This window comes from Eschrichtius robustus, chromosome 19 (assembly GCF_028021215.1).
Source record: "Eschrichtius robustus isolate mEscRob2 chromosome 19, mEscRob2.pri, whole genome shotgun sequence".
Lineage (NCBI taxonomy): Eukaryota > Metazoa > Chordata > Mammalia > Artiodactyla > Eschrichtiidae > Eschrichtius > Eschrichtius robustus.
Genome location: NC_090842.1, coordinates 19,204,996 through 19,232,497, shown reverse-complemented (window position 1 = coordinate 19,232,497; position 27,502 = coordinate 19,204,996). Strand labels below are relative to the sequence as shown.

The window sequence follows — 27,502 nt, the reverse complement described above, 5'->3', positions numbered from 1 at the left end:
CAGATTGGAAGAATAAAAGCAAAGACACACTCTCCTCGACCTTGTCCTGCCCCAAATGTAAATTCATAGAACCCTCACATTTTCACAACTGAGGACTGAAGAAAACCAAGAGGTTAAGGGGCCTACCCAGTGTTACACAGGTAGTGGAGAGGTGTTCTGCTCAATGGTGAGGTTCATGGATTTACAGCTGATAGGAATGTGAGGACAAGCTCATGCCATTTCAAACATTTCCAAGTGACACTGAGAGAGATGTTAAAGGTGCAAAATGAGGGTGCTGAATGACCTCACAAAGTGGGAATGGTGGGCCCATTTTCATATGAAATTCAAAACAAGTTCATGACCAAAGGACATAATACAAAATGACAACGTAATCGTTACACTCCCCTCTCCCCTAGAAGTAAAAATCATTATAATCCTCTCTCTCTCCACCATGAAAGGGTGAGATAAAGGCTCAGCAGCAGCCCCCGTGAAACACATGGTCAACACTGTGAAGGGGTGTTACTAAGACGATTTGGTCCGACTCAGAGAAGGAAAGAGACAACTCTGCCCTTAGCCTGATCAGGCCCACAGGAAGGAACCACATTGGGGGCAGCCTTTGAGAGTGTGGCAATGAGAGAGGACCTTCTTTAGGAGGGGACTCCCTGTTGCCGACCTTGAAAAAGCAAAGATGGGACATTCGTGTACTGGGGCTGTTGCAGAGGGGATGTGCCCAGAGGTTGGGCCACGCTGCTTGAGAATCAAAGCATCTTCTAGTCCTAAACTGCTTGAATGCTGCAATCACCGGATTTTGGGTCTGGGGCAACCCAGGTCTTCGTCCGACTCTTCCGGAGGGCACTTTCTCTAGGGAGCACGTCTGGGGACTGGCTTCTCTGCTTCCACCTTTGCTGGCGTGGCCAAAGGAACATCCCCGTAGGCCCGGTAGCCACCAACCAGGCAGTATGTCTCCCCATGCCAGCCCAACTGCGTTTCTCCACACCCTCGGTTGAGGACACGGTAGTGACCAGGTATAGGAAGAGAAACGGGAGCCACTGCTGCTGCAAAGAAAATCAGAACTGATCAGTCACTTCTGCTGTACACAGTCTCCCGCCAGAATTTCGCTCTCTCATGTCTCTCCCAGTTTCTGGCTGAGGACCTTTAATCTACGTGACATCCAAAACACAGCCTTGGCCCATCACCTCTATGAGTCCCTAGAGAAGGGACACTTGCTGCCAAAGCAATTCCTAGAGCCTACGGCTGCAGCACATGAGGAAGTCTCTTCACCGTTTCCAGGGAAAACAGTAGAACCCGAAAGTAATTGCAGTCATGATCCTCTCCATCTCTCCCTTCCACAACAGAGAAGACATTTCTTGCAGTCTGTCACTTCTGAGGCTTTAATGGAAATGCCTTTCAAGTTTTGGATAAAAATAATCTAATATAAGTTGGTTAAGAACCCCTCCCACCTTGGCAACCCCTCTTGGGCCCCATTTATACTGCCTGTTTCAACCACACTGAACTCTAGCCCTCTGATACATTTATCTAGATTAGAACAAGGCCAAATACAGAGGCAGAGTGATCAGGAGACTCAGAACCGGGTTCTGGGTACCAAGTCTAGGCTCACGTCAACCCAGCCTCCTGGGACACCATCTCCTCAGCCCTCCAGGCTCATTAGCACTTCAACACCCCCCTTGGTTCTTCCGGTCTTCCCATCAATATGGCACCACCCTCTCCCCTAGTACTCAGCAGCTCAGGATGGGATGTGTCTGAGGGCACCGATATAGATGTCTACATGACAGCACAGAGGTGCCTGGGTTTGAAGGTGTGTTTCAAGAGTGGCCCTCTTCCTCAAACTGCTCCATTTACCATTTGCCAACAAAAATGCACTTGTCCTTTGCTAAGAGGCCAGTCAGGAAAGGGTCTGAATGGAAGCATCCTGTAGCCCAAAGGGGAAGGCTACATTTATAAAGATCAGAACCATCCTGCACACTTGTCCAGGGATGACCTTTCACTTGTCCTCAGCAGTGAGCACTGTGGGTCCCTGAAGGTGTCCCAGGTCACTGGTATTACTTACAGCTGGGAAAGTGTTCAGGTGTATGTGGTGGGCAAGCCCCACAGGAACATGTGGCAGCCAGGGGAGGTTGTGTGTACACCATGCATCCTGTACAGATGCCCGGTCTCAGTGTACCTGCTGCACTGCCCTCCCAGGGAACAGAGGACAGGTTAGAGTAAATATAGAAGATCTGGTCAGACAGTCTCTCTCAGACAACCAAAAGATTGGTATCTGGTGGAGAACTGGCAGGGAAGTTTCTCTGAGGGCAGCACGTTGGCATAGTTACCCTTACCCAGTGAGGTCATATAAGGAACCTGTGACTTGAGGGGCAGGCTTCAGGAGGAGGGGCAGTTTTGTGGAGGAGAGTAGGGGGGAGGCAGAGGTACTCTGCCTGGCCCCTCACACCTGGGCCTCCCCACCCATGCCCTAGTCTAGTAGACACCCCACGTGGGGCGTGCCGGTGGGCTGGCACAGCCCCAGGGGCCCCAGGAGGGCAAGAGAGACCCACATTCTGAGATTGGCTTGAGAGGCAAGATTAACGTCACAGACAGCTAGGTTGTATGGCACTGACCCTAAGAGGCAGAGATTTGTGTGGACTGGGGAATCAGGGAAGGCTCCTTGGCAGTGGGCCTGAAGGACAAGTGAGATTTGGACCCATGGGGAAGAGAGGGAAGACATTCCAGATTGGAAGAATAAAAGCAAAGACACACTCTCCTCGACCTTGTCCTGCCCCAAATGTAAATTCATAGAACCCTCACATTTTCACAACTGAGGACTGAAGAAAACCAAGAGGTTAAGGGGCCTACCCAGTGTTACACAGGTAGTGGAGAGGTGTTCTGCTCAATGGTGAGGTTCATGGATTTACAGCTGATAGGAATGTGAGGACAAGCTCATGCCATTTCAAACATTTCCAAGTGACACTGAGAGAGATGTTAAAGGTGCAAAATGAGGGTGCTGAATGACCTCACAAAGTGGGAATGGTGGGCCCATTTTCATATGAAATTCAAAACAAGTTCATGACCAAAGGACATAATACAAAATGACAACGTAATCGTTACACTCCCCTCTCCCCTAGAAGTAAAAATCATTATAATCCTCTCTCTCTCCACCATGAAAGGGTGAGATAAAGGCTCAGCAGCAGCCCCCGTGAAACACATGGTCAACACTGTGAAGGGGTGTTACTAAGACGATTTGGTCCGACTCAGAGAAGGAAAGAGACAACTCTGCCCTTAGCCTGATCAGGCCCACAGGAAGGAACCACATTGGGGGCAGCCTTTGAGAGTGTGGCAATGAGAGAGGACCTTCTTTAGGAGGGGACTCCCTGTTGCCGACCTTGAAAAAGCAAAGATGGGACATTCGTGTACTGGGGCTGTTGCAGAGGGGATGTGCCCAGGAGGGAGAGACTGTTTGGACTAGTATTGTAGAGGTTGGGCCACCCTGGTTGAGAACCACAGCACCTTGTATTCCTAAACTGCTTGAATCAGTCCGTGTACGGTAGGACAGACGAAGTCAGGCCTCATTGGAGCAGACTGCCTTTGGGAGCGGTAGAAGGTAAAATGTGAAGGGGAATGCTCTGGAGGAGGTTTGTCATGGGAGGTGGGCCAGCATGAGACCATTCAGATTCTCCAAGTCTCCAGAGATTACTTGGCTGGGAGCATCCCTCTGATGTGGTGTGGGGACTCCTACCTTAACAGGACCTGGCTGCGCATCTGGGGAAGGCAGAATAAATGGTTTATTAACTTAAGAGAGTGAGAGACTCACCTGGGGGGTTCCACAAAACCACTTTAAAAGATTTGTACCTGGATTCTTGAGCGAACCCTCAGAAAATTTATCTAGATCTGGAGTAGGGCTCAGGAAGCTGCACTTTTAATAAGCTTCCTGGGCAGTCCCACCACAGTGGTCCATGGATAGAGTGACCAAAGTATTGTGTATTCTCGGTTGCTTTTGGGAGTCAAAGTGGGCAATGTTAAAAACTGCAGCAGGCATACGTATAAACAGGGAATATTCAAGGCAAACAGAGGTGTATAGTTATTCTATGCATGAATCAGATTTGAGAAAAGCTAGCCTGGTGGTTAAAGAACACAACCCTTGGGACAGACAGACCAGATTCTGTCCTACTTACTTGTGTGATTTTGACCAAGTTCTTTTATCCTTCTGACTGTTTCTTCATATGGAAAAGCGCTATGGCTGTACATTTAGCACAATATTCTCTTTTGGCAAAGGTTGCTCTGGGTCCATTTGTGTTCTCTGCAACTTAATCCTTTCCGGTGTGCAAGCATTTTTAAGTTGTTTGGTGAAGTAGTACATTTGACTTTCAACTGTTCATTACTTTGGGCAAAGCTTATATAATGCTGCAGAGACTAGAACCTATGCAGAGATAGTGAGAGGATGTTATAAGCTTATTCTGCCGGTTTATAAAAAAGTTTAACCTTTTCTCCTCTTCCTCCGCCTGCCACCAAGAGATGAGAAAGAAGGCAGAGCCTGGAAATGCACACCAAGCAATACTTTTGTGTCAGTTTGCCTTTTATTCCTCTGCCAGTACTTCCCAGAGAGATTTCACCAAAAGTGCCTAAGCTTGCCATGGCCATTGTTGTGAAGAAAATTTCTCTCTATTGCTAGTGACATCCCCTTTTCCTTCTCCTGGGCGCTTAATGGATGTTTGGGGGCAGGAAATAAAATTTAAACTAAAACATCAATTGAAAGAGCCTTCGTCCTAAGTGTGGTAGTTTGGAGTGTGAATCTTCTCAGTCTAGTGAATTCTGCCCCAGTGGAAACTGTTATTAAGGGACACCCATAGAAACATCGCTTATTGTTAGAAACCATGACATAATACAGAGCCAAGATCGACTTTATTCTTCATGTGAAAGACTACAGAGAGCCATGCTCAGTAGTTCACCCTCCAGTGTTGGCCAGCAGCTTACCTTTTGAAGCCAGACAGCAGCCCGGGCCTTCAGAAGGTGACTAGGCAGCCCAGAGTACCCTACTGACAAGTGTGCTCACCCATCCAGCACAGAGGGAAAGGTCCCTGTTGTGGCATCATATATAAGCCTGCTGCAATAAGGTTTGCTGGTGCGAAGGCTCTGTCACTGAGGAGGACCCTAGTCCTGGAAGGCTTCTCCTCCGGCGAGCTGCCAGCTCAATCTTCTGAACCAGGCTCACGTCCCAGGGATGGGTCACAAAGCTGACGACGGTGCCTGGCACCTCGCTCCCCACCCGGCCCACCCTCCCTGCTCTGTGGATGTAGTCTTGCAGGGTGAGAGGGAAATCATAATTGATGACTAGCTCCACCTGGGTGCTGTCCAGGCCCCGAGAGGCGATGTCTGTGCAGAGAAGTATGTCTCGGGAGCCCTTCTGGAAGGACTGGAAGATGCCTGCTCTCATTGAGGCTGGCATCTGTCCCTGCAGTCTTAAGTGTTGGATTTTGTGGTCATCCAGAATATACCCCAGCCAGTTCACAGTGCTGGAGCAATTACAGAACACCAGAACAGTTCCTGCGGGGCCAGTCCTATATGCTCTGTCATGCTGCTTGAGGATCTGCACCAACCCAGTCACCTTCTCTGTTCCCTTCAGCCTCATGAATGTCTGTCTGACATGAGGCATGATGCAGTGGAGCTTGTCACTGGTAACGGTAGTTAGAGAGTCTAAGCTGGCAACTTTACTCAGCAGCTGGCCTACACCTTTGGGAAATGTGGCCCCCACCAGCACTAACTGAGCTTTGGGATTGAAGGGGTCTTTTAAGTCAGCTGGGCCTTCTGCTATATGGCTCCCCTCCAAGATGTAATCCACCAGTTCCAGGAAGCTTTCATCCAACAGCGTGTCTGCCTCATCCAACACCAAGAAGGACAGCTGCTCCAGGCTGACCAGTTGAGTTTTCAGGGCCTTCCACAGAGCCCCCGGAGTGGCCACTAGTATATCTGCTGGAGGTTGTTTGGACAGTTGCAGCCTGATCCTACTCATGCCATGGCCTCCCCCTAACTCCCGCACCTGGAGGCCCAAGGAGCTGCCCAAGGGCTGGGCCACGGCCCGCACCTGTTCAGCTAATTCTCGAGAAGGCACAAGAACCAGGCCTCGAGGAGCAGGGATACGACAGGGGTCCAGGCTTGGCTGGCCCAAGAGCCGTTGAAGGAGAGGTAGCACGTAGCCGAGAGTTTTGCCACTGCCGGTTTCTGCGGCGCAGAGGATGTGGCGGCCGCGAAGGAGTGGGGGAATGGTACTCGACTGCACGGTTGTGGGCCGAACAACTTCGGGGGCAGCCTCTCGTAGTGCGCTCAGAATGCGGAGCTCCAGACCCAGATCGGTGAAGCTGCCCTTGGGCGAGAGGTTCCGCAGCGCCGGAGCCTCATGTTGCGCGCGCTCGATGGAGAAATGGTCCCCGTGGGCGCGCCGATTCCTCCAGCCGCGCGAAGCGAGTGGCGCGGGCTCCCAAGGGCCCAGCGTGAGGCGTGCAGGCTGGTTCAACTCCGGTCGCCTCGCTGAGATCAGCAGCGGCCCAGGTCGCACCAGCACCGGCCGCGGGGGGCTCCGCTGTCCGCTCTGCCGCTCTTCCTGCCGCCGCTGTAGAGCCCGCGGGATGCGCACCACGGGCAGGGGCTCGTTGGGACCGCGGACCATCAGGTCCCGGCGAGGCGCCAGAAGCAACCGAGCCGCGAGCGACAACAGTCGCAGCCGCCGTGCTAGAGCCATATTCCCCTTGCTGCGGGAGAGGCGCACGACAGTGACGTCACGGGCGCGCCAAGGCCTCGCGGACGGTGGCTGGCGCGGCTCAGTAAGGCCCGCGGAATTGGCGAACTGTGTGGAAGGAGCGGTATCTGTAGAGCTCAGCAGCGGCGAGGTCTGTAGGTCCGAACAGGGGATGGTGACTCCAGGCCCCGGCCAACCTTGGGGAAGGGTGCGCGGTGGAGGCAGGACCGGGGTCCGGCGATAGGCGGCGATGGGGCCCTGGCATTACGAAACAGGAGGGCGGAGGGCTTCTGGCGATCCGATGTCCGATCCCTGCAATGCTCTTTTGTCGCCCTCACAGCTCCTGTCATGGCTTGGCCAGTTCGGGTCTCCCCCTGTAACTTATGAGGGTGCGGCGATGTTTTCCCAGCTGTGGTCCCCGTGTAAGGTCTTTTAATACAAGTATTTATTGAGAGTCTGAGTGAATGGTCAGGCCTGGGGGCCGAGACCAGGAGTCCGGAGTCGTAGATCCAGGCTCACCCTTCCCTTAGAGCTCCCCAGAGAGCTGAGGGCCCCGAGGGCAAGCTGATGGCCTTCAGCGTATCTTCTCTTCAGTCAGGAGAACTCATCTCTTGGTACTTTTCCCCTTTCTTTTCAGCTGAGGTTCATTCTCCCCTCCCTTGTCACCCTTTCCAACTTCTCATCCTGAACCCACTGCTTTCTTGGCTAGTTCACCTCCACCGGCTTTCCAGTCAGATACCCCAATTCCGTAAATAGCAGCGAGGAGGGTCCTGCTACAGGTTTGTGGCTTGTCTCACAAAGCCATGGTCAGGCAGGATATTTTACTTGAATTCAGTTGTTCAGGTTGCCAAAAAGGCTTACACTACTGGTACTTCTTGAACGGATCCCGAAAATGGGTGTCGGATCATTTCTGTAATTTCCAGTGCCTGGGGTAGGAGATAAGGTAAATGTGGATTAACCACCTGGGAGGTTCTTAACATCTGGAGAAAGAGTTTTACTTTCATCAGATACCGTTATAGAGATAAATACTATTAAATTTCAAATAGCATTTTGATACACGATAGACTTTCTGGAGAGTTACCTGTTAAGCCAGCAGAGGAGAGAGTTTTGAGTACTCACGGGTGAACAGAGTCATTGGATAGAGCAGTGGCTCTTGAGTGAGGGTGATTTTGCCCTCACCCTTCCCCCAGGACGTTTGACAATGGCTGGAGACATTTTTCTTTGTCACATCCGGGGGTGTGTGTGCTGCAGGCATCTAGGGGGTAGAGGCCAGGATGCTACTACATATCGTACAAGGCACAGGACAGCCCTCCCCACCACCCCAAAAGAATTATCTGGCCCATAATGTCAATAGTGTGCTATGGAGAAACCTTGGATAGAGGCTGAGGACTGAAGAGAGGCTGAGGTTGTCACATGTACTCACTTCAGGTAGTCAGTCACATTTGCCAGACTCTTGTGTGGCCCTGCCCCTTTCCCAGAATCTGTAGCAGCCACACTGATGCCATTGCTTGTCATGTCCTTGGGATGAGAAAACCTTGGGGGCTCCTGAAAGTCATAAACACACGAGGGAGTGATTTAGGAGGGTGATGTGGGAGAAGAGAACTTTAGGAAGAACAAAACTGTCCTCATGTGTTTGGGAAATGTGCCAGATGGAAAAGAGATGAGGTGTGCCATGGGGTGTACCATTCCAGAAGGCAGACTGGGACTGATGCGTGACAGGGAGTCAGATTCTGAATTTGATATAGACTGCTGTAGCAACTAGAAATGCCTAGATCTGTCTAGAGAGTGCTGGGTTTTCTGTCACTGCAGAGTTCATGTATAGGCTGATGACCACTGATTGGTGATATGATAGAGGGGAGTTGATATAAAGGCTGCTCTAAGATATTGTGATTCTACACTGCTTTTACGATTCTTTCCCAGAACTCGGAGCTCCTCGTTCGTTAGCTGAAGAGCTCCTTGGATGTCTGCTCTGACATGTTTCATACATTTACATGTGCCACTCATTTTTCAGGTACAAAACAAAGAATCGCTTTGCACAAAGCCAGAAGGGATACATTGAAAGAATTATCAGAAAAGAATAATACATAGGTATGTATTTGCATTGACTTTCTCCAAATATTTGAGACAGGGTAGCTGGTTAGTGGCTGCTTTCTCATGCTCGAGGCCTTACAATGTGATCACCTCAGAATGTCATAGGGATTGGAGCCTGTCTGAGCCTGTCTGTCTCTGCCCATGGCCGCTAGTTTCTTCTTGTCATTGCTTTAGATACTGTGTAAGGCCCTTCTCTTTTCCTCCTGCTCACAGCAGACATTGAGTAACCTCTAGTTATTACTGAGATGCATATTTCACAGTATAGTACTTTTAGAAATGAGAAAGGTTTACTTATTGTGGAAACAAATGTAGGCTACTGGGAGTGTTAGTGTCACTTGGTAATGTTTTTCCCAGGGCTGCCATGGTAACTGACGTTGCCTGGTTACTCCCTAAGTTTTGAAAAGAATTCTTCCTTGGATCTCAGGTGATAGTGGTACATTCCTTCATTCATTTATTCATTCAGTAAATATTTTCTGAGCACCATGTATGTGCCAGGTACTTTTCATATGGACAGTGGACAAAACAGACAAAATTCCTGCCCTAGTGAACTGTATATTCTGATTTAATTGGCTTGGGGTGAGGCCTGGCCATTGGTAGTTTTTAAAATCTCTCCAGATGATTCTAATGTACAGCTAGATTTGAGAATCACAGTTATAAATGAAGCACTTTGGGAATTGCAAAGGCATTGCAGAAGTAAAAAGTGGCTGTTGGTATTCCTTCACTATTCCTGCATTTTCCTGCCTGCATCAGGACTGTTGTACAAGTGCTGATCATTTTCTTTTCAGCCCTTTTCGCTGTTTGCCTAGACTCTTTATCCCTCTTTCTAACCTAACACCCTACCTCCTTCTTGTCTTTCAACCTCCAGTCCATCATCTGTTTGGGATTTGTCCTAAACTTGGTGGGAAGCCATTGCAGGGTATAAACAGAGAAGTGGTGTTAGCAGAGATGCCTTTTTCAGACACCATGCTGGCTATTGTAAGAGAACGGATAGGAGGGGGCAGGAGTAGATTTGGGGAGACTCATTAGGAGACTGGCTTTGTGCACAGTGGCGGCCTTGGAGATGGAGTAAAGCAGGCAGGTTAGAGTCATATTTGGAAGGTTAGTGATGGCTTGGAGGTGAATAGGAGTTAGTGATGAATTGGATGTGGGGATTGTGGGTTAAGGATGTGTAATTGGGTAAATGGAGGTGCTACTTACTGAAATGGGAAAAATTTTCTCCCCACATATTGGCCTGATAAACACCTTCTCACCCTTTAGACCTTGAATCAGAGATTCTTTCTTTTTTTATTTTATTAAATTTTATTTTATTTGGGCTGCGATGCCAGCTTGCAGAATCTTTGTTCCCCAACCAGGGATTGAACCCAGGCCCCCTGAACTGGAGGCACAGGGTCCTAACCACTGGACCACCGGGGAATTCCCAGCAGAGATTTTTTTCCTTCTTTTCTTTCTTTTTTTAATATAAGTTTTAATTAATTGATCAATTAATTAATTTACTTATTTTTGGTTGCGTTGGGTCTTCGTTGCCGCGCGTGGGCTTTCTGTAGTTGCGGCGAGCAGGGACTACTCTTCGTTGTGGTGCACCGGCTTCTCACTGCAGTGGCTTCTCTTGTCGTGGAGCACGAGCTCAGTAGTGGTGGCTCGCGGGCTTAGTTGCTCCGCGGCATGTGGGATCTTCCCGGAACAGGGAGCAAACCCGTGTCCCCTGCATTGGCAGGCGGATTCTTTTTTTGTTTTTTGTTTTTAACATCTTTGTTGGAGTATAATTGCTTTACAATGGTGTGTTAGTTTCTGCTGTATAACAAAGTGAATCAGCTCTATGCATACGTATATCCCCATATCCCCTCCCTCTTGCGTCTCCCTCCCACCCTCCTGATCCCACCCCTCTAGGTGGTCGCAAGGCACTGAGCTGATCTCCCTGTGCTATGCAGCTGCTTCCCACTAGCTAGCTATTTTACATTTGGTATTGTATATGTGTCAGTGCTACTCTCTTACTTCGTCCCAGCTTACGCTTCCCCCTCCCCATGTGCTCAAGTCCATTCTCCACGTCTGCGTCTTTATTCCTGCCCTGCCCCTAGGTTCATCAGAACCATTTTATTTTTTTAGATTCCATATATATGTGTTAGCATACGGTATTTGTTTTTCTCTTTCTGACTTACTTCACTCTGTATGACAGACTCTAGGTCTATCCACCTCACTACAAATAACTCAGTTTCGTTTCTTTTTATGGCTGAGTAATATTCCATTGTATATATGTGCCACATCTTCTTTATCTATTCGTCTGTCGATGGACACTTAGGTTGCGTCCATGTCCTGGCTATTGTAAACAGTGCTGGCAGGTGGATTCTGAACCACTGCGCCACCAGGGAAGTCCCCAGAGATTATTTCTTAAGGGAGGCCCTCCTCAACTGCCATCAGTCTCTTCCCTGCTGACATAGACTCCCACAGCCTTACGTAACTGCTCCTTCATAGCACCATACACAGTTTTAATTTCACACATATTTGTAAGTTCCCTTTCTATAACCCTCCATTCTATTGAACCTTTCCCTCCTGCCTCATCATTTTATCACTAGTGCCTACCAGTGCTTGGCATATCTTAGGGGCTCCGTAAGCGTCTGTTGAATAAATAATTGGAGACAGAGGACAAGGCTTAGGAGGGAAGATCAAGGCTTTGTTTTCTACATGTTGAGTAGAAGATGCCCTTAAGACATCCGAGTGGGGCTGTGTTTTGAGCAGTTGGTGTGAGGTTGGGATGCCTTTGGAGATGATCATGGCCAATATTTTAAACCATGGGAGTGAATAAATTTGTGAGGGAGGATGTGTGAAATTAGAAGGGAAGAGGGCCCACGACTAAGGAGCAACCTCAACATGTGAGGGGAGGAGGTGAAACCAGCAAAAGAGACTGAAAAGCAGGGGTAGAGAGGAAAACTGGGAGAGTGTGCGGTCGACGAACCCAGGGAGGAGAGAGACCACGGAAGAGGGGGAGGCTCAACCATGCCATGTGCTGCTAGCAAAACAAGATTGAGGACAGGTCAGTGTCTCGTAGATTGAGCAACTTCGAGGTAATTGGTGACTTTAATCAGAGCAGTTTTGGGAGAGTGGCAGAGGGGGAGGCCAGGCCGGAGTAGGCTGAGGAGTAAAAAGTTAGTACCTCTGAGAAGAGCATCCTTGGCAAGCTTTGTAGTTTTTAGAGGGGACCATGTTTGCTTAGAATAAATAAATTAACAGTTATCTCTGGGACATGGGATTTTGATTTTCTTCGTTTTACTCCTGTTGCTCTACCTTCAAAATATTTTTAGAATGTGACCACTTCTCACCACCTCCCCTACTATCTCTCCATCCTGAGCCACCATCATCTCTGACATCGGTGACTGAAGAGCGTTCTAACTGATCTGCCTATGTCTACCGTGGCCCCCACAGTCTGTTTTTCATACAGCAGTCACCGTGATCATGGGGAATGTGATCAGTCATGCCACTCCTCTCCTTAAAACCCTTCACTGGCTCCTATCGTGGAGAGCTAACAAAGCCTGCAGAGCGTCCTACAGGGCCATTCGGGGTCTGATCACTGTGTCCTATCTGCTTACTGCTCTCCATCCATTGTGTATCTGACTTCCATTACTCTCTTCTCCTTTCTGTGCCGCAACCACAGTGGCCTCCTTACTGTTCTTCTAACACACCAGGCAAGCTCCTGCCCCAGGGTCTTTGCACTGGCCCTTTCCTCTCCTGTGCACTCTTCCACTAGATACCAACTTGGCTAACTCAAATCTCTGCTCAGATGTCATCTTCTCATTGAAGCTTATCTGGGCTTCTCTATTTAAAATTTTAACCTATGGGGATGAGGTGGGGGGGAAATGGGTGAAGGTGGTCAGAGGATACAAACTTCCAGTTACAAGACAAATACATTCTGGGATGTAATGTACAGCATGGCAACTATGGTTAACAATACTGTATTGTATCTTTTTTCTTTTTAAATTTTATTTATGTATTTATTTGTTTATTTTTGGCTGTGTTGGGTCTTCGTTGCTGCACGCGGGCTTTCTCTAGTTGCGGTGAGCGGGGTCTCCTCTTTGTTGCGGCGCGCAGGCTTCTCATTGTGGTGGCTTCTCTTGTTGCGGAGCACCGGCTCTAGGCGCGCGGGCTTCAGTAGTTGCGGCACGTGGGCTCAGTAGTTGTGGCTCGCGGGCTCTAGAGCCCGGGCTCTAGATCACAGGCTGAGTAGTTGTGGCGCATGGGCTTAGTTGCTCCGCGGCATGTGGGATCTTTCCAGACTAGGGATTGAACCCGTGTCACCTGCACTGGCAGGTGGATTCTTAACCACTGCGCCACCACGGAAGTCCCAGTAATACTGTGTTTTATCCTGAAAGTTGCTAAGAGAGTAGATCTTAAAGGTTCTCATGATAAGAAAAAAATTATGTGAGGTGATAGATATTCTCTAAACTTATTGTGGTAATCATTTGGTGATATATACATATGTGAAATCTTTATGTTGTACACCTTAAACTAATGCAGTATCATATGTCAATTTTATCTGAATGAAACTGGAAAAAATTTTTAACCCATCCGCAGTGTTTTCAATCTCCTTTCTCCCTGCTCTTTTTTACTCTATTGCACTATCAATTTTCCAACATACTATGTAATTTATTTACTATGCTTATTGTTTTTGCCTTTTTCCCCAGTGGAATGAAAGCTCTACCAGAGCAGGAATCTTTGTCTGTTTTCTTCTCTAATGTATCCCCAAAGACTAGGACAGTGACTGGTACAGAGTAGACACTTAATAAATATTTGTTGGATGCATAAATGAGCATGCATTGTTTTATGATAAGAGAAAAGGAAAACCAAATACTCTGTGTTGGAAAGAAGAAGGAAAGCCTGCTCTGGATAACAGAAGAGATTTTCTCCATTTGAATTTCTGACTCTCTTTCTTCAGGAATGATTGTGAACAGCCTCTCTCTGTGTTACCACAACAAACTCATCTTAGCCCCTATGGTTCGGGTAGGGACTCTCCCAATGCGGCTGCTGGCCCTGGACTATGGAGCGGACATTGTGTACTGTGAGGTAAGGGGCTCGTGATCTTCCCGGAGAGCTCTTCCGCAGGTGCAGCCTCCCCATCTGTGGGTGGGAGTGGTCAGGAGTTAGAGGAGGCAGGATGGGCTCTCCCTTCACAGGTGCCCACTGAAGGCAGCAGAAGACAAACACACAGGAGTCCTGTGAGCCCTGCTGAGGACCAGGAGCCTGGGCAGCACGGAGGCATTGTGGGACACCTGGGCCAGATGGCTAGATGAGCATCGTGTCAGGTCACTGCTGTGGCCCCCATAGGAGTTAATACACATTCAGTACATGAATGAGTGAACTCAAGATCAGGAAGAGGAGGAAAAGGACCAGATTCAGGCCAGGAAAGCTGGATGGGGTTGGTTTTGGGAACCATAGGATTTTCTGGTGGCAGTAGCTAGTGGACCAGCTACTGGCCGGCTGCTGTGGAGAATATTAAGACTTCAGACCCAGGTTTAGAAAGCATCTTCTAGGAAAAATAGAGTTACAGGAGTAGCTGATACTGGATAGGGACGGTGAGCAGTGGTTCTCAGTTGGGCATGTGTCAGAATTATCTGGGCAGCTTCCCCCGCAATCCCCAATCCTGATATGTCCCTCTAGCGGGTGTGAGACGTTAAAGAAACCACCCCAGTGCTTCTGATATTTCCATCTTTAAGAGCCACCTGCGGTGGGGTGAGGACTGTGGCTATAAAAGGGAAACACAAGGAATCCTTGTGGTGGTGGAACTATTCTGTGTCAACATCCTGGTTGCGATATTGTACTACGGTTTTGCAAGATGTTACCATGAGGAGAAATTGGGCAATGGGTACATAGAATCTCACATTCTTACAATTGCATGTGAACCTCCAATTATCTCAAAATAAAAAGTTTAATTGAAAAGAAAGCCACTGGTGTAGGGTCTTCCCTGGTAGTCCAGTGGTTAAGACTCTGCGCTCCCAATGCAGGGGGCCCGGGTTCAATCCCTGTTCGGGGAACTAGATCCCACATGCATGCCGCAACTAAGAGTTCGCTTGCTGAACTAAGAAGCCCGCATGCCACAACTAAGAGCCTGCATGCCGCAGCTAAACATACCGCATGCTGCAACTAAACACACCGAAACGAAGATCCCGCATGCCGCAAATGAGACCCGGTGCAGCCAAAATAAATAAATAAATATTAAAAAAAAAAAAGAAAAAAAGTTTAATTGAAAAGAAAGACACTGGTGTAGGGACTTCGCTGGTGGTCCAGTGGATAAGACTCTGCACTCCCAATGCAGGGGGCCTGGGTTTGATCCCTGGTCAGGGAACTAGATCCCGCAGGCATGCCGCAACTAAGAGTCTACATGCCGCAACTAAGAAGCCCGCATGCTGCGACGAAGATCCTGTGTGCCGCAGCTAAGACCCAGCGCAACCAAAATAAATAAATAAAATAATAAATAAATAAATAAAATTTAAAAAAGAAAATTACCTGATTAGGGGACAGCTGTGGCACATAGATGTGAACACTTGAGGGGTTAATGGATTGAGGAGTAAGCAGCAAAATGAGGAAGTAGAAATAAGGCTGCTGACTACCCCCCAGAAATTCAAGAGGTGAAGGGAGGAAGTGTATAGCTGGAGGTGAAGGAAGATGAGTGAATGGAGTTGTTTGTTGGAAACTTGCTTGTTCGTAGCGTAGGAAGAAGGACTTAACAATGAGGGGAGGCCTGAAGATTTGGGGCATTAGGGGGATTTGTAGGGCCAGGTCTTGGAGGGGACAGGATTCTTGACGAGGTGGTAAGACCTGCCTTCTTCTGAGATAGAGCAAGGAGGAGAGGGCGAAGATGATGAAAGGGAGGGAAACTGAGGGGTTTTGCCTGAGAGAATTGTTTTACAAGATGTAGGAAGCCAGTCTTCTGTTGGAAATGAGGGTGGCAAGTGTGGGCTAGGGACCTGAGGAAAGGAAGTGAAGGTGTTTTGGTCCTATTCCCATGGGGAATGGGCACTGGGAGATGTGCCTGGCAGGCAGGTGTGCACAGTGATACTGGTTTGCAGCTTTGTAGGAAGGAGAGCTTAAGAAGCCTGGCAGGGGGATGCCCATGGCAGGGATTGACATGCCAGTATCTATAGCAGGGCAGGGGCAGAGGCATCTAGGGTGCTGACAAGGTGAAATGGGAAGGAGGGAGTATGTGTTGTCCAAAGGTGGAAGTCAGAAAGGGATCTTCCAGAGTTCAGGGTCACAGAGACCCAAGACCTGACTTTTAAGTGGTTTGTCCAAGTAGAGGTGAGGAGGCCCCAAACATGTGAGCTGGGCTGTTAGTGTACATCCATAAAGCTTCCAGGCTGCCAGAACGTGCCTACGGCAGGAAGGAGCCTGTTCCCAGGGGCCAGTCCCAGGGGAATGTGGTAGTGCGCTGAGCATATTCATCTGGCCACTCAACCCTTGAGCCTACACTCTGGCCCCAGGGTGGTCAGCCATGGGTTAGGTATAGCCTTTCCTGGCCAGCACTCTCCTTGGCCTCCAGAAAATACCTCTTGGATTTGGAGGGGGATTGGGAGGAGGAACTATGAAGAATCAGGGACTCAGATTCTGAGGTCTGGGGAACCAAAAAGATGAAATCCCAGAGAACAGCTGTTACCTTTCATTACTTGTGATTCTCCTCCACCCCAGGACAGAGGGCGCATGCTAGCTCTTCATCCACTTAGTCTGTGTTTACCAGTAGGGTCCTGTGGGGTGACTCAGACTCAAGGATGAAGCCCCCTGCATCTTCCCTGCTGCCCCAACTCCATCTCTGTCCAGCTGTAGCCCCCCCATGGTTGCTTCAAGGCCCGGGATGTATAGTGTCCCTCTCCTCTCTACCTGTGCTTCGCATACTGTCTCCATCAATTGTTTGCTTACTCTGATGACCCTTCATGTCCCTACTCTCCCTAATCTTGTGCTGTCACGAAAAGTAAGAGTGGGTCCATTGAGTGCTAACCCTTTATTTTCAGATTCATTTATGTCTCTGCGGTGGCCATCCTGCTGGTTTCTTCTGTTAGACCAAGTGGTGGTAAGGGCTTCAGACCTTTAAAGCACCAGCTCACCTGGGCTCAAACTTATTCTGGGGCAAGATTCTGAGGGTTGCTAAAATTGAGGAAAAGGCAGTAGTGCCTACATTGACATATTCAGCCTCCTTGGCCTTCACTTTTCCTGTGCGAGCAGCATTTTTCTGGGACCCCAGAGGGTGGAGTTGTATTCACTTGGAGATAATGTGGAGTGAAACACCAGGATGGAAGTGAGTGAGTGTATGACAGCACGGTGTCTGCTCTAGACAGCCACTATGTGTTTATAGCCCTGGGGGAATCAGTCTGTGATGAGGTCACGGAAGCTGGGTAGTGAGAAAGAGAGCTGACCCGCAGATTCTGGATGCTTCATCAGCTGCTTTGTTGAGAATTCTTAGGGTTGTTTTCAAGCACTTGGGAAGTCATGGTCCCAGGATTTATGTGGTGACTTCAGAATGTGACTCTCCTCATTGGTCAAAGCTTGGTTTTCCTCATGATTGTGACTAATCCATTCTTCCAGGGCTCTGCTTGAGTTTGGAGCAGAGTAAATACTGATTAAAACCCTTTGTATGTTTGATGAGCGCTTGCTCTGGGAGAGTCAATATGGCTTATGAACAAATTAAGGGACCTCTGCCAGAGGAGACCTAGGCCCTTTACCCAGACCTAGCTGCTGTGGAGCAGAGGCCGGCGGGCAGGCCGACTGGCCCCTGCCTGTGGTGAGTAGGTCTCTGGGAACTGGGCCCTGAGTACTGGGAAAGGTACAGCATGGTGCCTGGTGCCCCCTGGTGGATCCAGAGTTGCTCTTCAGGCCAGCTGTGTAGATGATCTTACTGTGTTCACCTGAGGTGACCCACCTGCGGGTTAGATCGTCAAACCACACCATCCACCTCTCAGGACCTAGTGTAGGACCTAGGGCATACCAGGCATACAGGCACCTCCTTAAAAGGCCTGCAGAACCCTCAGCAGTTGGAGATGAGGAAAGGATGAACCAGCTCAGCAAAGGTTAAGGGAGCAGTAGTCTGATTCCCCACCAAGGTCTGCCCTACTGACGGAGTTTTCTAGGGGTTCATCAGATGTCACTTAACTATTCCTTTTTTAAAAAAATTTATTTATTTTATTTGTTTTATTTTTGGCTGCGTTGGGTCTTTGTTGCTGCATGCGGGTTTTCTCTAGTTGTGGCGAGCGGGGGCTAATCTTAGTTGCGGTGCGCGGGCTTCTCATTGTGGTGGCTTCTCTTGTTGCGGAGCACGGGCTCTAGGCGTGCGGGCTTCAGTAGTTGTGGCTTGTGGGTTCTGGAGCGCAGGCTTAGTAGTTGTGGCGCACGGGCTTAGTTGCTCCGTGGCACGTGGGATCTTCCTGGACCAGGGCTTGAACCCGTGTCCCCTGCACTGGCAGGTGGATTCTTAACCACTGCGCCACCAGGGAAGCCCCCCTATTCCTTTTTATAAGAACAATGGATGGACGGACCATGGATTGTCATACTGAGTGAAGTAAATCAGACAGAGAAAGACAAATATCATATGATATCACTTATATGTGGAATCTAAAAAAATGGTACAAATGAACTTATTTACAAAACAGAAATAGAGTCACAGATGTAGAAAACAAATTTATGGTTACCTGGGGGAAAGAGAGGGGGATAAATTGGGAGATTGGGATTGACATATACACACTACTATATATAAAATAGATAACTAATAAGAACCTACTGTATAGCACAGGGAACTCTACTCAATACTCTGTAATGACCTATATGTGAAAAGAATCTAAAAAATAGTGGATATATGTATATGTATAACTGATTCACTTTGCTGTACAGCAGAAACTAACACAATATTGTAAATCAACTACACTCAAAAATTAAATAAAAACCAAAAACCAAAAACAACAGGACTCCAGTGGCCCAGACATGAGAGGACACCTACCTTTTAATAGGCAGGATGAAGGGAGAAGGCAATATTCTTAAGAAACTTTGATTACCAAAATGGGTACTTAAATTTTTTTGTGTGGTAAAAAACACATAACATAAATTTTACCATCTTAACTGTTTTTCAGTGTACTGTTCAGTAGTTGTGAAACAGATCTCCAGAACCTTTTCATCTTGCAAAACTGAAACTCTATGCCCATTAAACAACAACTCCCCTCCCCACAGCCCCTGATAACCACCATTCTACTTTCTGTTTCTATGAATTTGAATACTTCAGCTACCTTATGTAAGTGGAAATATGCAATATTTGTCTTTTTGTGACTGGCTTATTTCACTTAGCATAATATCCTCAAGGTTCATCCATGTTGTACTATGTAACAGGATTTCTTTCCATTTTTAGTCTGAATAATATTATATTATGTAATATGTATACTATCTTTTGCTTATCCATTCATCTGTCGATGGACATTTGGTTTGCTTCTATCTCTTGGCTATTTTGAATAGTGTTGTGAATGTAGGTGTGCAGATACTCCTTTGAGATCCAGCTTTCAGTTCTTTGGGACATATATATATACCTAGAAGTAGGATTTGCTGGATCATGTGGTAGTTTTATTTTTCACTTTTTGAGGAACTTCCATACTGTTTTCCCTGTCTTTTGCGCCATTTTACAATCCCACCAGCAGTCCACAGTTTCTAAAATCTTTGCCAACACTTGCTATTTTCTCTTTTTTTTTTGATAGTAGGCATGCTAATGGGTATGAGGTGATAGCTCATTGTGGTTTTGATTTGCATTTCTCTGATGATTAGTGATGTTGAGCATGTTTTTATATGCTTCTCGGCCATCAGTATATATATATATTTTTAACATCTTTATTGGAGTATAATTGCTTTACAGTGGTGTGTTAGTTTCTGCTGTATAACACAGTGAATCAGCTATATGTATACATATATCCCCATATCTCCTCCCTCTTGTGTCTCCCTCCCAACCTCCCTATCCCACCCCTCTAGGTGGTCACAAAGCACCGAGCTGATCTCCCTGTGCTATGCTGCTTCCCACTAGCTATCTATTTTACATTTGGTGGTGTATATAAGTCCATGCCACTCTCTCACTTCGTCCCAGCTTACCCTTCCCCCTCCCCGTGTCCTAAAGTCCATTCTCTACGTCTGCGTCTTTATTCCTGTCCTTCCCCTAGATTCTTCATAACAATGTTTTTTTTTTTAGATTCCATATATATGTGTTAGCATACAGTATATCATCTTTGAAGAAGTTTCTATTCAAGTCTTTTCCCAGAATGGGTAATTTTTTAAAACTTAGAAAAAAAATTATTTATGGAAAAAGTTGCAGGAATGGACAAAGAACATCCATATACCCTTTACCCAGACTGACCTACTGTCAACATTTTGCTTGATTTGTTTTATAATTTGAGCTCTCTCTTTAATATATGTATTTTCTCCTTAACTATTTGAGAGTAAGTTTCATACACTATGATATTTTACTTCTCAAATACTTCATTGATATTTTCTAAGAATAAAGTCATTCTTCTATACAATTGTTATACAGCCATCATCTTCAGTAAATTTAATACTGATACTTTTTTCTGATCTATCCTCCATATTCTAGTTTTGCCAATTGACCCAAAATTGTTCCTCTAAGCATTTTTTAACATCTTTTTTGAGATATGGTTCACATACCATATAAATCAACAATTTAAGGTGTACAATTCATTGGCTTTTGGTGTATTTATGAAATTGTGTATCCACCCTGCAATCAATTTTTGAACATTTTCATCACACCAAAAAGAAACCTTATATCCATTAGCAATCACTCCCCAATTTCTTCCTCCCCCAGTCCCTGGAAACCACTAGTCTACCTTCTGTCTCTATAGCTTTGCCAGTTTGGGACATTTCATATAAATGGAATCATGTGATATATGGCCTTTTGTGTCTGGTTTCTTTGCATTGCATATCATTGCATGTATCAGCACTTCATTCCTTTTAATGACTGATTAATAGTCAATTGTATGTTTATACCACAACTTGTTTATTGGTTCATCAATTGATAGACATTTGGATTATTTCTACCTTTTGGCTATTATGAACCATGCTGCTATGAACATGTGTGTACATGTTTTTGTGTGGACATGTTTTCATTTCTCTTGGGTATATACCTAAGAATGGAATTGCTGGATCATATGATAACTCTATGTTTAAACATTTGAGGGACTGCCTGACTGTTTTCCAAAGCAGCTGTACCATTTTGCATTATCATTAGTGGTGTATGAAATTTCCAATTTCTCCATATCCTTGCCAACACTTATTGTCTTTTTTTTTTTTAAAGAAACAGAGAACCTTTTTTTTTTTTTTTTGGCTGTGCCGTGCGACATGTGGGAGCTTTAGTTCTCCAACCAGGGATCGAACCTGTGCCCCCTGCAGTGGAAGCTCGGAGTCTTAACCACTGGACCGCCAAGGAAGTCCCTTACTGTCTTTTTGATTATAGCCATCCTAGTAGCTCTGAAATGGTATCTCACTGTGTTGTTTTTTTTTAAAGATAGGTTTCATTTTTTTTTTTTATTTTTTGGCTGCACCAGGGATTGAACGCAGGCCCTTGGCAGTGAGAATGTGGAGTCCTAACCACTGGACTGCCAGGGAATTCCCCTCATTGTGGTTTTGATTTGCATTTCCTAATGAATAATGATGTTGAGCATCTTTTCTTATGTTTATTGTCCATTTATATATCTTCTTTGGAGAAATGTCTGTTCATATCCTATGCCCATTTTAATTTATTTATTTTTAAGCATCTTTATTGGAGTATAATTGCTTTACAATGGTGTGTTAGTTTCTGCCGTATAACAAAGTGAATCAGCTACATGTATACGTATATCCCCATATCCCCTCCCTCTTGCACCTCCCTCCCACCCTCCCTATCCCACCCCTCTAGGTGGTCACAAAGCACTGAGCTGATCTCCCTGTGCTATGCAGCTGCTTCCCACTAGCTATCTATTTTACATTTGGTAGTGTATATATATGTCAATGCTACTCTCTCACTTCTTCCCAGCTTACCCTTCCCCCTCCCTGTGTCCTCAAGTCCATTCTCTATGTCTGCGTCTTTATTCCTGTCCTGCCCCTAGGTTCATCAGACCTTTTTTTTTTTAGATTCCATATATATGTGTTAGCACACGGTATTTGTTTTTCTCTCTCTGACTTCACTCTGTATGACAGACTCTAGGTCCATACACCTCACTACAGATAACTCAACTTCGTTTCTTTTTATGCTATGCCCATTTTTAAATTGAGTTATTTGTCTTTTTATTCTAAGAGTTGTAAGAGTTCTTTATATATTCGGGATACTAGACCTTTATCAGATAAATGATTTGCAAATATTTTCTCCCATTCTGTGGATTGTCTTTTCCACTTTATTATTTTTTTAAAAGATTTTATTTTTATTTTTATTTTTTTTAATAAATTTATTTATTTATTTATTTTTGGCTGTGTTGGGTCTTCGTTTCTGTGCGAGGGCTTTCTCTAGTTGCGGCGAGCAGGGACCACTCTTCATCGCGGTGCGCGGGCCTCTCACTCTCGCGGCCTCTCTTGTTGCGGAGCCCAGGCTCCAGACGCGCAGGCTCAGTAGTTGTGGCTCACGGGCCCAGTTGCTCCGCGGCATGTGGGATCTTCCCAGACCAGGGCTCGAATCCGTGTCCCCTGCATTGGCAGGCAGATTCTCAACCACTGTGCCACCAGGGAAGCCCTATTTTTATTTTTTTAAATTTTATTTAAGTATAGTTGATTCACTTCGTTTTTTTTTTTTTTTTTTTTTTGGCTGCATTGGTGGTTCGTTGCAGTGTGTGGGCCTCCCACTGCGGCAGCTTCTCTTGTTGTGGAGCATGGGCTCTAGGTGCATGGGCTTCAGCAGTTGTGGCGCCGCGGGCTCAGCAGTTCCGTGGCATGTGGGATCTTTCCGGACCAGGGATTGAACTCATGTCCCCTTTGTTGGCAGGTGGATTCTCAACCACTGCGCCACCAGGGAAGTCCCTGATTCAATTTATTGATAGTATCCTTTGATGCACAAAACTTTTTAATTTTAATGAAGTACAATTTACCTAATTTTTTCCTTTGTTGTTTGTGCTTTTGGTATCATCTCTAAGAAATTATTGCTTAATCTAAGGCCACAAAGATTTATACTTAGGTTTTCTTCTATGAATTTTATAGTTTTGGCTCTTACACTTAGCTCTTGGATGCATTTTGAGTTAATTTTTGTGTACGTTATGAGGTAGGGATCAAAATTCGTTTTCTTGCATGTGGATATCCAGTTGTCCCAGCACCTGTTAAAAAGACAGTTCTTTCCCCAATAAATTGTCCTGATACTCTTGTCAAAAATCAGTTGGTCATAGATGTTTTGGTTTGTATCTGGACTCTCAAATCTATTCCATTGGTCTGTGTGTCTATCCTTATGCCAGTACCATACATCTTGATTATTATAGTTTGCTAGTGGGTTTTGAGATTAGGAAGTGTGAATCCTCCAACTTTATTCTTCTATTTCAAGATTGTTTTGTCTATCCTAGGTTCCATATGAATTTTAGGATCATCTTGTCAATTTCTGCAAAAATGGCAGCTAGAATTCTGATGGTGTTTGTGTTGAATCTACAGATCAGTTTGGGGAATATTGCTATCTTAACAATATTAAATCTTCCAGTCGTTGAACATGATATGTCTTTTTTTAAAAAATATTTATTTATTTATGTAGTTGGCTGTGCTGGCTCTTAGTTGCAGCACAGGGGATCTTCGTTGCGGCATGCGGGATCTTTAGTTGTAGCATGTGGGATCTAGTTCCCTGACTAGGGATCGAACCCAGGCCCCCTGCATTGGGAGCGTGGAGTCTTAACCACTGGACCACCAGGGAAGTCCAGATATATCTTTTCATTTATTTAAATCTCCTTTAATTTCTTTAAACAATATTTTATAGTTTTTAGTGTACAAGTCTTTCACCTCCTTGGTTTCTGGCTGTCATTGTTTCTCATGAAAAATCAGTTGTTAGTCTTATTGAGAATCCCTTGTACATGGTAAGTCTCTTCTCTCTTGCTGCTTTCAAGATTATCTCTTTGTCTTTGATTTTCAGCTGTTTGATTGTGATGTGTCTAGGTGTGGATCTCTTTTAAGTTTATTCTACTTGGAGTTTGTTGAGCTTCTTGGATGTGTAGATTAATGTTTTTCATCAAATTTGGGAATTTTTCTGCCATTATTTCTTCAAATATTTATTCTATCCCTTCTCTCCTTCTGGAACTCCCATTATTCATTTTGGCAGTGATTTTTTTTTTTTTTTTTTTGAGCGGGCAATCACACAGTTTGTCAATCTGAGTTTATTTGTGTTTCTGAAAACAAGAGATATACCAAAGATTCTTTAACCAAACTGGAGGTTAAAAGACTATGAAGATAGGCCAGAGATGGGGATGGAAAGGTAGCATGGAGAGACACTGGTGATAAGCAAGATCAGCTCAGATAGAGAAAGCAAGCCAAGTGGAATGGAGGAGATGAAGGTAGCAGGGTGTAATAGGAACATAACATGTGACAGACAAGGAAGAATAAGCCCATATATAATAAGGCACTTTAAAATTAAATGCTGTTCAAACATTGGGTAGCCATATGAATAAAAAGTGACTTAGAAAGGGCCTTAATTTTCAGATAAGTTAAAAAGCAAATTAGTTTTAAAAAGAAGACAAAAACCAATCAAAATTATATTCTTTTTCTTAAATAAATTTATTTATTTATTTATTTAATTTATTTTTGGCTGCATTGGGTCTTCGTTGCTGCACACAGGCTTTTCTCTAGTTGTGGCGAGCGGGGGCTACTCTTCATTGTGGTGCATGGGGTTATTGCTGTGGCTTCTCTTGTTGCGGAGCATGGGCTCTAGGCACGTGGGCTGCAGTAGTTGTGGCACATGGCTCAGTGGTTGTGGCTCGTGGGCTCTAGAGCGCAGGCTCAGTAGTTGTGGCACACAGGCTTAGTTGCTCCGCGGCATGTGGGATCTTCCCGGACCAGTGCTCAAACCCACGTCTCCTGCATTGGCAGGTGGATTCGTAACCGCTGTGCCACCAGGGAAGCCCTAAAATTATATTCTTAACTGTGATGGAGATAGATTTGGGAACTAGAAGGCATTGTTTGTGGCAAAATTGGAGTTGTCTCTTCTATAGAAATAAAATGGTATGTATGATAAAAATTGAGGAAGTGATATTGATAAAGGAAAAATATTTGTGATAATTGAGACAGAAAAATAACATCCAATTTGACAAAGCATAGTTTTTTTTCTGCACAACTTGTATAGATGTAAAAGGCAGTTTGGTAGGAAGATGCACGGATGATGCACTCTACCACGTGGAAAAACAATGTTTGTTTTCACCAATTAAGGAAATGCAGTGAAAGAAAACCTATGAGGTTCTACTCTATAACCAAAGAGCTAACTAAAATGAATAAAATTGGTAAACAATAGTGTTGGTGTGTGGGTGAGCAGGCACACGTGTGGTTTTATTGATGACAATTTAAATTAATTTCTCCACTTAACAACCAGGTGAGCATCTGCTTGCATGTAAGGCATTGAAGTGGCTCCAGCAGATGTTCAGTGAGCACTAGCAACGTGCTAGGTGCTAGTGATGCAAAGATGAATGAGACTGTGTCCAGGTCCCAAAGGCTCTTTCAGTGTAGTGGGGAGACAGAAAAGAAAATAAGACCATTCAAGGGCCATTTTGCCTCAACTCCTCCTTTTGGGGCCCTGAGGAAGACCTGGTCAGCGTCCTCAAAGCCCACCTTTGTGTGAACCGAGAACCTTCCTCAGGGCGTTTGTTGTCTAATGGTAAAGGTACGACAGGTGCATCTGTAACTAGCATACAAAGAGGAAGTGGTCAGGCTGTGAAGGTAGACTGGGCAGGGGGTTTGAGGAATCCCGAGGAGGACAAGTTACTGCTGGCAGGAGTGGGGGCCCAGCAAGGTTTTGCCTCACTTTCCCCTGCTTGTTCTTAGCCGAAGCTCAGCCTGGCTGCAAACCTTCTTTTTATAAGCACAGGCCACTCAGTGCTGCCCACTTGTCCACCTGCCTTCTTGCCTGCCCCTGCAACCAGGATCACTGCCTACAGGGGCTCTGTGTTGGGGTCTGTCCGTCGCTTGGGACACCACACTGATTCTCGGGGCTTGGATGCCAACCGTGCATCCATACTGCTTGGTGGTGGTGATTAGTGTGGTCGGGCCTGGTGAGCATCAGATACTTGATGACCTGGATGCAGCATAGAGAGAATAGCCACAGAAACACCTAGAGCATGTTTTTTTTTAAATTCTTTTTAAAAATATATATTATTTATTTATTTATTTGGTCGCGCCAGGTCTTAGTTGTGGCAGGCGGGCTCCTTAGTTGTGGCTTGCCGGGCCCCCTGCATTGGGAGCTTGGAGTCTTAACCACTGCGCCACCAGGGAAGTCCCATAAAGCATGTATTAACCTGGATGGTGGATATGCTGGGGGGAGCCCCATGGATGCCATAGGACACCTTTGGCCACTTTAGCCCTAAATGCTCCCATGAGGGAGCAAAGGCCATTGTGCTCACCCGGCTGGGGTTGTGACTTGCTGAGGCTTATAGGGAGTCAGTATGGGGATGAGTTCCAGGGCTGAGAGTTTCTTTCTATCTTCTTCTGCTCTCTCAGAACCCCTGGGCAGGAGCTTCTGGGCAGTGTGACAGGTTCCTGGCTCTTCAGGTCTGTCTTCCACATCTACTGAAATGATCACTGAACAAAGCAGAGCAGCCTTGTCTCCCACCAAGAGGTAGAGAATGTCAACCCTTTAGGAGACTTGAATTTCCTTTCGTTTTTTATGATCCTGGTTTTGAAGAACTCCCTATTTCCTTTCTTTCCTTAGTCTTTGAATACCTCCAGAGCTGAGGAGCTCACCCCTTTCATTTCCACAGAGTGTGACCCAGGTTGAATAGGGCTTTTAGACTTTTCTTTCCTGTGTCAATCTCAAATCTTCCTCCCTGTGCTTCTGTTCACTGGCCCCGCTTTTGTCCTTGGACGTTTCCTGGGAGCCCTTCACCTTGCCGTTTGCATATGGATGAGGTGGGAGGTTCTTTGAGGGGATGGACTGGAGCTGAGACTAGTAGGTGAGAAAAGTCCAGGTGTCCACATCCTAGGCTATTGTCTGATCTCTGATTCCCTGAGTGGCTCAACCCTTCTAGGCCCGAGACTCTGCAAGGTCCCTGGGAAGAGCAGCTGATGGAGGGGAGCTCACTTAGGCCCCTGCTTGCCATGCTTGGTTGGGGAGGACAGCACTATGTGTCCCCAAAGCCATGATTTGATGTTGGTAGTAGGGTGACAGGCCAAGCAGCCCCCATCAGGTGTGTGATGAAGGTCTTCCCCACTATGTCCAGGACCTATGTGTCCAGGACTGACATGTGCCCTCTGATTCCTCTGCAGGAGCTGATTGACCTCAAGATGCTTCAGTGCAAGAGAGTTGTCAATGGTGAGTGCAGCTGTGGTCCCAGGATTGTGCGTATGCCCGGTCATGCCCAAACTGTGCTACCACTGACCTTGCCTGGGTGTCAGTGTCCTCCAGGGTGCTCCTTGCCTGTGTAATTTTGTGGATCACATGCTCTCTTTTTTTTAAAGATACATTGATTATAAGCCAATTTTTAAAAAATTAATTAATTAATTAATTTTTGGCTGCATTGGGTCTTCATTGCTGCGCGTGGGCTTTCTCTAGTTGCA

At 46.2% G+C, this 27,502-nt stretch overlaps 2 protein-coding genes across 5 annotated transcripts in view; one reads left to right on the top strand and one right to left on the bottom strand.

The window, feature by feature from the left end:
• Positions 1 to 638: 638 nt before the first annotated feature.
• DDX28 (DEAD-box helicase 28) lies at positions 639 to 6,710 on the bottom strand. 3 transcript variants are annotated; one of them, XR_011071376.1, is made up of 2 exons: positions 4,948 to 6,710; positions 639 to 1,034 (listed from the first exon to the last, which is right to left on the bottom strand). XR_011071376.1 is itself a non-coding variant. In XM_068528047.1 (1 exon), the coding sequence occupies exon 1, from the start codon at positions 6,707 to 6,709 to the stop codon at positions 5,063 to 5,065; it is 1,647 nt and encodes a 548-aa protein (XP_068384148.1). In that variant the 5' UTR covers position 6,710; the 3' UTR covers positions 4,857 to 5,062. The 3 variants fall into 3 exon arrangements, 1 of the variants encoding a protein (XP_068384148.1); XR_011071377.1 differs by having other exon boundaries at positions 639 to 1,031; XM_068528047.1 differs by lacking the exon at positions 639 to 1,034 and having other exon boundaries at positions 4,857 to 6,710.
• Positions 6,711 to 6,756: 46 nt separating this feature from the next.
• DUS2 (dihydrouridine synthase 2) overlaps positions 6,757 to 27,502 on the top strand; it is a 44,399-nt gene continuing 23,653 nt past the window's right edge. Inside the window, exons 1-4 of one of the 2 annotated variants that reach the window (XM_068528772.1) lie at positions 6,757 to 6,857; positions 8,718 to 8,794; positions 13,722 to 13,849; positions 27,212 to 27,257. In XM_068528772.1, coding sequence (XP_068384873.1) covers positions 13,724 to 13,849; positions 27,212 to 27,257 — 172 coding nt within the window. In that variant the 5' untranslated portion in view covers positions 6,757 to 6,857; positions 8,718 to 8,794; positions 13,722 to 13,723. The remainder of the gene's footprint in view (positions 6,858 to 8,717; positions 8,795 to 13,721; positions 13,850 to 27,211; positions 27,258 to 27,502) is intronic. The other variant, XM_068528773.1, reaches the window with a different exon arrangement.